Source organism: Coffea arabica, chromosome 2c, assembly GCF_036785885.1.
Source record: "Coffea arabica cultivar ET-39 chromosome 2c, Coffea Arabica ET-39 HiFi, whole genome shotgun sequence".
NCBI lineage: Eukaryota > Viridiplantae > Streptophyta > Magnoliopsida > Gentianales > Rubiaceae > Coffea > Coffea arabica.
Genome location: NC_092312.1, coordinates 27,402,202 through 27,412,179, shown reverse-complemented (window position 1 = coordinate 27,412,179; position 9,978 = coordinate 27,402,202). Strand labels below are relative to the sequence as shown.

General features: G+C 36.1%; 1 protein-coding gene across 6 annotated transcripts; it reads left to right on the top strand.

Annotated features, from left to right (window-relative positions):
• The first annotated feature begins 587 nt into the window (after window positions 1–587).
• On the top strand, window positions 588–4,636 carry LOC113727088 (cell number regulator 6-like). 6 transcript variants are annotated; one of them, XM_027251069.2, is made up of 6 exons: window positions 588–738; window positions 1,132–1,220; window positions 1,335–1,452; window positions 2,047–2,161; window positions 3,143–3,408; window positions 4,253–4,636. In XM_027251069.2, exons 3-6 carry the CDS (start codon window positions 1,342–1,344, stop codon window positions 4,478–4,480), a joined length of 720 nt encoding a protein of 239 aa, XP_027106870.2. In that variant the 5' UTR covers window positions 588–738; window positions 1,132–1,220; window positions 1,335–1,341; the 3' UTR covers window positions 4,481–4,636. The 6 variants fall into 6 exon arrangements, with proteins under 6 accessions (XP_027106870.2, XP_071931704.1, XP_027106873.2 ...); XM_072075603.1 differs by having other exon boundaries at window positions 601–738; window positions 1,342–1,452; XM_027251070.2 differs by having other exon boundaries at window positions 619–738; window positions 1,172–1,220.
• Window positions 4,637–9,978: the final 5,342 nt, after the last annotated feature.

Genomic DNA, 9,978 nt, shown 5'->3' with positions numbered 1-9,978 from the left:
TTTGGAGTCTAAAGGAATGTTAAAACTAAAAGTTTAAATTTCTAAAAACAAATGTTCAAATTTCTATTAAATAAGTCATAAAAATTTAGGCAAACTGGCTAAGAATTTGCTTACTGTACAAGTGTCTATTAAATGAGGATCCAAGAAGGTGCCAACTTAGTTGAGAATTAGAAATTATTGAATAACCATTAAAAAGTATTATAGCATTCTCATTATTACTTTGACAAACTCCTAAGGAGTTTTAAGCTAAAACCCATCCAGTCCACCAGCAAAATCAGAAATCTTGCTAACAATTTAGGGTTTAGGGAGAATTAAGTCCCCAAAGGAATAGGATTAAATCCTCTTTTAACCTGTAGGTCAAAGGTTCGAACAAGGGTTTGAAACTCATCTACAATAAAAAAAAAAAAAAATTAATGAGAGTGTCAAAACAATCCTTTGGTTTAGTTGGATAGAATATGATGGATTAGACTATAAATATATTATTATTATTGCAACAAAAAATATATATACAGGGTTTAGGGGCACCAACGTAATTTGACAGTACCAGAAATGTTTTGACAAGAAATACGGTGGTTGTTTTCAAAAACAGCCAACAACTTGTTTTCAAATGTTTTGACAACAATTCTACATTTGCTTCTGAAACTGGTTTGGGGTATTCGGTTTGTCAAAATCTTTCTCCTCCTCCTCTCTTCTCGTCAATCCTCAATCAACCCACAACTTCAAGGAGAAAAAAAAACGGTAAGCTCTGATCTGCATTCTCATTTATTTCTTTTTTTTTTTTTTGGGAATTTTCTCTATAAATAAACCTATAATTTTGTAACTTTTTTTTTCCCTCTTTTTCCTCCCAAGATGTCCTTCTTCACTATATCTTATCCTAGATTACTTTGATCTTGCCAATGGCGGTCTCGACAAAATGTTATTTGCATTCTTTTTGGGTTACGTGGCAGTTCCTCATTGGCTTCAAGAATGACTGCTGGCAGAGGACTTGCCTCGTCTTGTCTAGTAGTATAAAATTCCCCAGCAGAGTTGACTGTTCACTGGAGTATTGAAAATTTTACTAGTACACGTTATTGAATTCTCTGAGCAAAAAAAGATTAAAAATTTTTGCCATTTTTTACTGTTTTAAACTAGGACTCAGAAGTTACTAAACGCGTCTTTGACTTAATATCAGCTAGCAATTTCCAACATTTCTGATCAGTGGTGACTTGGAATTTAGATTGGTAAGGCATGCAATTTTCTCCCGATTTCGTTGCGTTTGATTTTTTTTTTTGGATGGTTTCGTTTTGATAAGGGTTGGATTTGATTTTTTTTTTTTTTAAATGAATTTGGTTTAGAGATCAGATGATGGCGGATGCGGGAAATCCGTCAAGGTATGTGAAGTTGACAAAAGATCAAGCCCCATTAGAGGACATCAAGCCAGGCGAGCTAAATCAACCCATTGAAGTCCCTCAGGTATTATACATATATAGAAGTAATATTTGATTTCTTTCTACAAATCGTGTTTTTGAGGCAATGCGCATCGGAGAATTAAGGCTTGAGTGTTGTTGATACGGGTTTTGATATAACAAAGAAAAGATGATAAAGATGATGGTTTTGTATAGGGTATATTACCTATGAATATGGTGGGATGAAAGTGTCTACATCATATGTTTTCTTGGTAAGATTTTCCTGTAATAGTCTGATCCTGTTATCATGTAATGTGGATACAGCAGTTTTATGGTGGGAAATGTACCATTAGTGCCATTGTGCAGGATCTGAATCTGATGGAAGGAATTAGTGAGTAGACCTTTTTTTTACATAATGTACCTTTTGGATTGGACATTTTTAATTCAGGTATAGGAAAGAGAACGGGGCAGGGAAGAAAAAATTTTTTAAGTTGGGAAAAGTATTGGTGTTACCCTTCTCCTGTTCTCCACCCCCTCTGCTTCTGCTTCTCAAGTGCTCAATTTGCATCATGCTATGCACAAATTCAGAAACATTGTTTTTGTTTGATAATTTTCATGGTTGATAATGACACGTTTTGGATTTCTATCTTCAAATGGGCAGTTGGAAGTTCGCAAGTGCAATGAATGTGGACAGCCTTTACCTGAAAGCTTTGAGCCTCCTGCAGATGAACCATGGACAACAGGGATTTTTGGCTGTGCTGAAGATACAGAAAGTTGTAAGTTTACCTGGGGAACCACCTTTACTGGACCCTGGGGAAAAAATATTTTTGTCTAATATGTGGCTGTCATGAGCTTCATAACTCGCTATCCAGCAGCCAAATTTTGCTGCTACATATCCCATGTTTTGAAATCGGTTATCCTTTAATCCCAAGTTGAATGTCTAATTACTTAATTTTTTTTGGTCCCTAAAGTACTCTTTTTTTTCTTCAGTGGAAACTTTGAACTACAAAATTCTGGTTCCTGGAGATACTGTATTCACAAAAAGTCATATCTACTTACCTTTCAGTTGAAACTGGTATTAATCCCATATATCGTCATTGGATAATGAAATTTTGATTAACTAATGAAGTTGGGCTCTCATTTTCCCCCTTTGTCTTTAAACAAATAACGTTATTTCCTAGTCTTCCATGATAGCCCTGTCCAATTATATCAAGACATTTTATTTGAAACAGGAGTACATCTTTGGTATGACATGAAGTTGTAGTCTCTGCATCCTGAGTAAATTTTAGATGTTCTTTGTGGATTCACGCAACTATAGTCCTGTCTCTGCCTTTTGGGTAATAGTTGTTGAATTCGGAAGCTTGCTGAATTATTGCTGATGCTGTATGATTGTTTTTTGGTTTAGAGCAATGTCTTTTGTTTTATTCTTTAAGAACAAGATCTTCTGTTTTTCGTCCTTATAATTAGACTTGCATATGCGCTTGTTTCTCCAATTCCACCGGTCATTTTCTTCTAATGATGTATTGCGCTGTTTGACGCATGTTGCTACTTCATCTATCTCCTTAGTTTTAGTGCTGGATGTGTCTTAAAGCATCAGATAACTGTAGAATAGCTTGGAATTTCAAGGGTTGTACTTCATTGAGTGCCAACCGCATCTTACGTCATATTTGCATTGTTTTGTCTTAGCAGTTGAGAGTTTTCTTCATTGTACATTTCATTTCCAACCGCGATTTACTACTTTTTCTGTGACTTTCCAGGCTGGACAGGACTTTTTTGCCCCTGTGTCTTATTTGGGCGCAATATAGAGAAGTTGAGAGAAGATACTCCCTGGACGACACCTTGTGTTTGTCATGCTATTTTTGTTGAGGGTGGGATTGCACTTGCGGCTGCAACAGCAGTCTTCTATGGCATTGATCCTAGGACGTCATTTCTTTTTTGTGAAGGCTTGTTATTTAGTTGGTGGATGTGTGGAATATACACTGGCCTTGTTAGACAGGCGCTACAGAAGAAATATCATCTCAAGGTAAACACCCATGCTTCTCTTTGCTTTTGTGTGAGCACTAACTGAGATAAGAATCTCGAACTTGGTTTCTTCTGTCATAAGCTGTTGAATTCAAATTTAATTTGATAAGACACACCCTCCTGAAAGAATACATAACATTCCAACTGTTAAATTAAAAACTGAAAAGATGACACCCTCTATACCTATCACCTGGGTTATTCGTGTCAAACAAAGAATCCTCCATCTAAAGACATCCTGAAACTTGCTTTCATGGTTTTCTGAATTATTAGTACGTTACACTATCCAATTTGTTGGTGGCTCTTGGTTGCAAGTTCCTCATTTGTTTTTCTCCCTAATTTAGTTATCCGTCTCCAATTCCCTGTATTTCCTGACTTCAGTATTATTCATGTTCAGCCACACCTTTTTATTTCTTATACCAAATGGAGATGCTGTAATTGGATTTGAGGTCTAAAATAATCCCTGCCACATGTTGGCTGCATGATGACTGTTGTTACATGAGATTGAGTTTTTGTGTCATTCAGTCTATGTCCCCCCCACCCCCCACCCCCCCTTTTTTTCTCTTATGCACTGTGTGCTTTATTCTTTGAACATTTTTTACTGGCTTTTGGGAGCAAAGAATGAAGCTTTTAAGCAGTGAATTGGTTTCTAAAATATTTCAATTCAATGCTTATCAAGCACCTCAAATTTGCTCATGATTCTTACTGGATGAGCGATCAAAAAAGGTACATTTTAGAGAATATGTCTTGAAGCTGTATGTTAGACTCATGCCTGATGAAGTAGAGAGAATGTGCAGCATGTTATTTATGTTTGCCGACAAATCTTATACTATTCACTACTTCTGTAGAACTCGCCATGTGACCCCTGCCTAGTACACTGCTGCACGCATTGGTGTGCCCTGTGCCAGGAGCACAGGGAGATGAAAGGCCGCCTTTCTGATGATGGTGCCATGCCAATGACCATTGTTAATCCTCCTCCCATCCAAGAGATGGCTGCTGTTAGTGATAATAGGGAATCTGTAGCATCCTCCAGAAATGGGACTGAGCATACTGCTTTAGAGATGCAAGCTTTGTAGTTGCAGAACTTCACAGGAATGTTTGTCTCGATGCTACTCTCTCTCTCTCTCTCTCTCTGAAATTCTAAAGAGTTATACTTCATACAAATCTAAAGAAGACGGTGTTCAAACAGAATTGCATTGAAAATGATTATAGAATACTAGATTTGTTTTTCATTTTCTTTCATTTTGCATTTTTCATTTTTCTTTTCTTTTCTTGCTTGCCTTGTTGCGGCTATATAGGGGTGGATGTCTGAGGGAAGGGGGCATCTGAAGTTTGAACGTATAGATGCTTGCCTGGTCTGATTAACTTGAAACTCAAAAGGGTACAAAAAAAGGAGCACAAAAAGGAAAGTAGCTTATTGTTTTCCTAATCAAGAAACAAACGGAATCTGAATGGCATGCCTTTTTGATTGACCACTTTGACAGCTGATTTCCATCCTAATTCCCGGCCGTTGTGGTTTGCAGCGTTGAACAAAATACAGTTAAACAAGAACCTAGCCATAATTATAATTCCACACTATCTTCAGAACTCTATGCTTAAAACCCTCTTTCGTAGTATGCAAATCCATCCACACACTTGCAAAGTCATGGGTTCCAAATCTTGATTTCAATTAAGTGCTGACATGAACATAACCCCTGCAAGGTAGGAAGCCTAATTTTCAATTTAGTTGAAATCACAGAGAGTTATAGTAGAATAGGTTTATAAATCAAAGGGAGTTAAATTGAACATGTAACAAATCATAAAGAGTGATTTTGCTACTTTATCCTTTTTAAATTAAAATTGCGGTATCATCCTTCTGCATATTGCACAAGTGCATCAAGTTGTCTATTCACAATTGGCATTAACAGAGTGTACACAAAAGGAGAATCAAACAGAGAGTGGAGGGTATCATCCATCAATCTTAGACAAACCAATTTCAATCCAGAACGATATCACTTGAGTTTGTTGTAAAGAGCTCTGAAATCTTCCATGAACCATGCTACGTACTAAGTTATCTTTCTTAGGTAGCAAGAGACGGTTCTTTAATCATTTTAAGACCATCCCAATTCCCAGATTAGTTTTGGCTGAAGATGCGAGGCCAGGCCAATATCAGGCAATTGTCATCACTGCAAGCTTGGCTTGAAATCTTGCTAGAAGATGAATGATTAACCTTACCCGGATTTGAAACAGCACTCTGAAAGTGTGTCGCCCTCTTCTTTCTTATCACAGTTTACATATACTAGCTATTTCTTTTTCCTTTTAGTTGTTAATTTAGAGAGCAAGGGAGACAAACAATAAAAGCTACAAAAAAATATTTACAGACATTCGTGACAATTCCTCAAGTCCTGTATTAAGACGAGTAGAATCTCTAGCCATGACAGCTCTCCAGCTACCATTCTTTGAGTTGTAGTTGCAATGAACACGAAGGCCTAAAATCTTTTTCGAACAAACTACTAACAAAGGCATTCAAAAAAAGAAATATTGAAAGATGCAGAGAAGCTTTAAGGGGGAAATATCCATACCAGATTGCTGCCATTGCACAGTTTGGTACTTTTTTTTTTTTCCGGATACGATAGACCTCTACTTACTCTATACTAGGGGGAGGGGGACGTGAAGAGACCCAAAAAGAATTTAGAGGGAACTGAATTACTACCGACCAAACGGATGCCTATGCACCCGCTGACAACATTTCCAGGATGCTTATATAAATTCTTGTAGAAAATCCTTAAAGGGTCTCTCTGCACATCAAAAGACGATAATGGTCAGTGTTACAAAGTACCCAAGACAGACACACATGGATTTAAAAAAAAAAAATTATGGAAGTATATCTTCAGGAGGTCTCTCTTCTGAGTTCCGACCAGGCAAATCATACACTTTCTTTTCCCTTTTCTTAGCTGTTGGCTCAGTTTCTTTAGCCTCCCTTCTTCTTTTTCTCCTCCTCCTCCTCACTCTTCCTCTTTCTCTGCACCTTTAAACAAAATAAAACCATATGTTTTTGGGGGATGGATAGAGACAGAAAAGAACACCATAATGTGTACCAAAAAAGAACCTTATCACAGGACTCGTTTGAGCTTTTCTTTGGAGGGCTCTGCTCAAAATTCATCTGCTTCTTCTTTCTTTCACTCTTTTAGTTTCTTCTTTTCTGGCTTTGACATTTTTTGGGTGGCATTTTTGGGCTTTTACCTACTTAAAGGAACCTAAAGTTTCTTCATCTTAGCCTTTAACCCTCTCCTCCTCCATTGTTTTTGCATCACGTCCACTGGATGAATGATATTAGGAGAGCAACATTAATAGGATTCAAGTTCAGTTTCGTTTTCTATCCCGTCTGACTTAATTTTGTTGGTAATTGCTTCTATATTGTGAGTATGCCCCTTTTAAGTAAAAGGTTCGGTGAAACGAATAAACATGAAAAGAAAAAGGAAATTTAAGGGAATGTCGGAAATTTCTCAAAAAATTGGCACATTTAGAAGAGAAAGAAAAGAAAAGAGAAATAGCCTCATAGAGCCATGCTCGGTCTCAAAGCCCTCAACCAAGCGAAAGCAAATACAAGCTCTTTATGGCATTGTCAGTGTTTCAATCCTCATGAACTCGTGCTAGCAACCTCTTGATGCATGAACACATATCCGACTCTTTCCTCCCATCATATTTTTCTTCCTCGTTGAATTTTATCAGTGGGTCAAGAAAATTCCAGGGAACAAATATGAGCTCTTCTGAAGAACCATTAAATTTTATTAGCAGGTCAAGAAAATTCCAAAGAACAAATATGAGCTCCTGTGAAGAACCATTAATCAAGGACAAGGAGGTTGAGGAGGAAGAATCATTATTAAGCAAAGACGATGATGATGATGATATGTTCTTCAGAGAATTGAAGAGAGTTACCATAAATCATGGTGACTTCTCCAACGAAGAGAAAAGAGTTGCAGATATTTTACTGCAACTTCCTGGACTTATAAGAACTTGTCCTAGAGTTTCACTGAACCAGTCATGGCTTTTCAAAAAGACAAGATCAGGGATTAATATTTTGTCCCCTCCACCACCCAGTCCACAGGATCATGATACCATCAGTGAGGTTAATTTAATTCTGTGCCCTCTTAATTTGTCTATACTGCTGTTATTCATGAGGATGCAACATCAGTCAGAAGAGGCTTTTGCTATTTATGCTTTGGTGTCACAATAATTTCCAACGTCTCTGGAAAAATGGTCATTATGATCGTTACAAAGGAATGATTATAGGGGAAAAAAATTACAAGAATGCAGGGAAAGGTTATGACGACGCTAGTGCATGAAGGGAAACTACGGTTGTGATATTAATAAAATTTCTGATTAACTTGAATTCTCTATATCAGCAACGGTCGAATTTCAGAATTGCTGAAAATCGAAGGCCTTTACATTTAATTAAAGATTTCGTCTCTTATCTGCTTCTCTACCAAATTACCAATGACTTGGTAAAACTTTATTAATTAATCTACATATCCCAACTGTTGTTATCGAAAAATTTTCAATTATGAAGACAAACTCCAAATCTTCATCTATAAATACCTAAGCAATTAACTCTGTGTTACCATCTTACTAAAAAGTGATCATATACTTCTCGACAAGTCCTGTTGATCATTTGGGCTATTTTCATAGCAATCTTGATGCTCCATGCTGCTGTTCTTGATGGCTTTGCTTGTGTTTCTTGTTTCTAGTTTTATTTAAGGTATATGTTGGGCTTTCTTGATTTTCTTTTTCTTTTTCTTTTTTTTTTTTGTATGCAGTCCAAATATCACATAAGTACATCTTTGTTGTTTTGCTTGGAGGTTGTTGCGATTGTATTTTCTGAAAAGTTTTTGGAAAAAAATTATTGTGCTAATATGATATGATTTATGTCAAATATAAATATGCTGTCAGCGTATATAAAATTTATCCATCCAAATACGGCCTTGTATTCTTGCATTAATATTTTATAGGTTTTCCGGTTGACGCGGGAGTTACGTCACTTGATGGAACAGAACAATATATTAAATTTGGTATGCTCTTTATTCTACTGTGTAGTTTTCCAAACAGTTTGAGTTTCTCTGAATTGAGCTAAAAAAATTTGACCTACTTTTACCATTTAGGAGTTAGAGAAGGTTTCAACTTACCATGAAAAGCAAAGGGTTTTCAATTTGCTGTTGAAAGAGACCAATGAAATGAGTTTGCAGGTAGCAATTCCCTTAAAAACCGTTTTCGTTACATTTCTCCTTAATAAGAGATGTGAATTTTTAGTCATAGACAAATTGGAATCATGTAACGGGGCAAGAGTCCAAAAGCAAGTTACAATACATTGTCAAATAAAGTGGAAGTTGTTGATCTTAGTCCATTACTATCTCAATTGGGTGATGAACAACCATCATCAACCAAAACAGAAGCTCATCGCCAGAATCAAGAACAGAGAGTTGCAGGAGGTGAAGAAGGATCAACAAGTTTAAAAACTGGAACAGAATGATCATGTTCTGCAATTTGACTATCAAACATCATCAGCCAATGGAGCAGAAGCTCCTCCTGATCAAAGGGCTGCAATGTGGTGGGGTTGTTGAACCATCATCACCAAGACTAGAAGCTGATGGTCTAAATCAAGAGCTGCTGCTATGTACATATGTATGGACGAAGTATTAGAAATCCTAGAAACTGATTAAGATAAGGGCTGCCAATGGGACTGAGTATACTAGTTTAGAGATGCAAGGTTTGTAGTTGCCGAACATCAGGAGTTTCTCTCTGTGCTATATATTTTTTTTTCTGTTTGCTATTTGTTTGCCTTGTATGCAGTACAGGAATGGATGTTTGAAAGCAGAATACATCTAAAAATTCTAACTGTTTACCTGGTTGCCTGCTTTGATTAACTTTTTAAGTTAAGGGAACCACAAGAAAAACGAGAATAACTTGTTCTGTTTTCATCAAGAAATGGAATCTCAATGACAAGTCTTAAAAATTAATATTTTTGCGACTGGATTACCAGAAAAGAACCAAGAATTATTTGATGAATGAAAAGAAAAAGAAAAATAATATGTTGGTTAAGATTTGTGAGTCACCACTTTTTGACAGTAGATTTTATGTTAATTTCATGGCTGTTTTGAAGCGCAACATTGAAAAACAAGAAGGTAGGAAGCTTAAAAGGGAGTTAGGGTCAGTATTTTGTATAGACCAACACAAGCAGTAAGTTGACTGGCAGTGTAGTCCAAATATATGATTCCAAAATTGAAGCCTTGGACTTGTGGCAAATACAAGTGTGCTTGGATAGTATATTATTTAAAATATTTACTTTCGTGTTTTTTATAATGTAATGTATTTGAAATAAAAAAATCATTGAGAATATAAAAAATAAATTAGAAAATGTGTTAATAATACAAATAAAATATTATGGGATAAATTCAGAAACCTCCCCTAAAGTTTCATGAAATATCACCTAGCTTTCTTGAGGTTTTCAAAATATCGTTTAGCACTCTGAAGTGATAGTGAGATCATGTGTCAATAATATTAAAGGTGAAAGATTGTCAATAATATCCTCATATTTAAA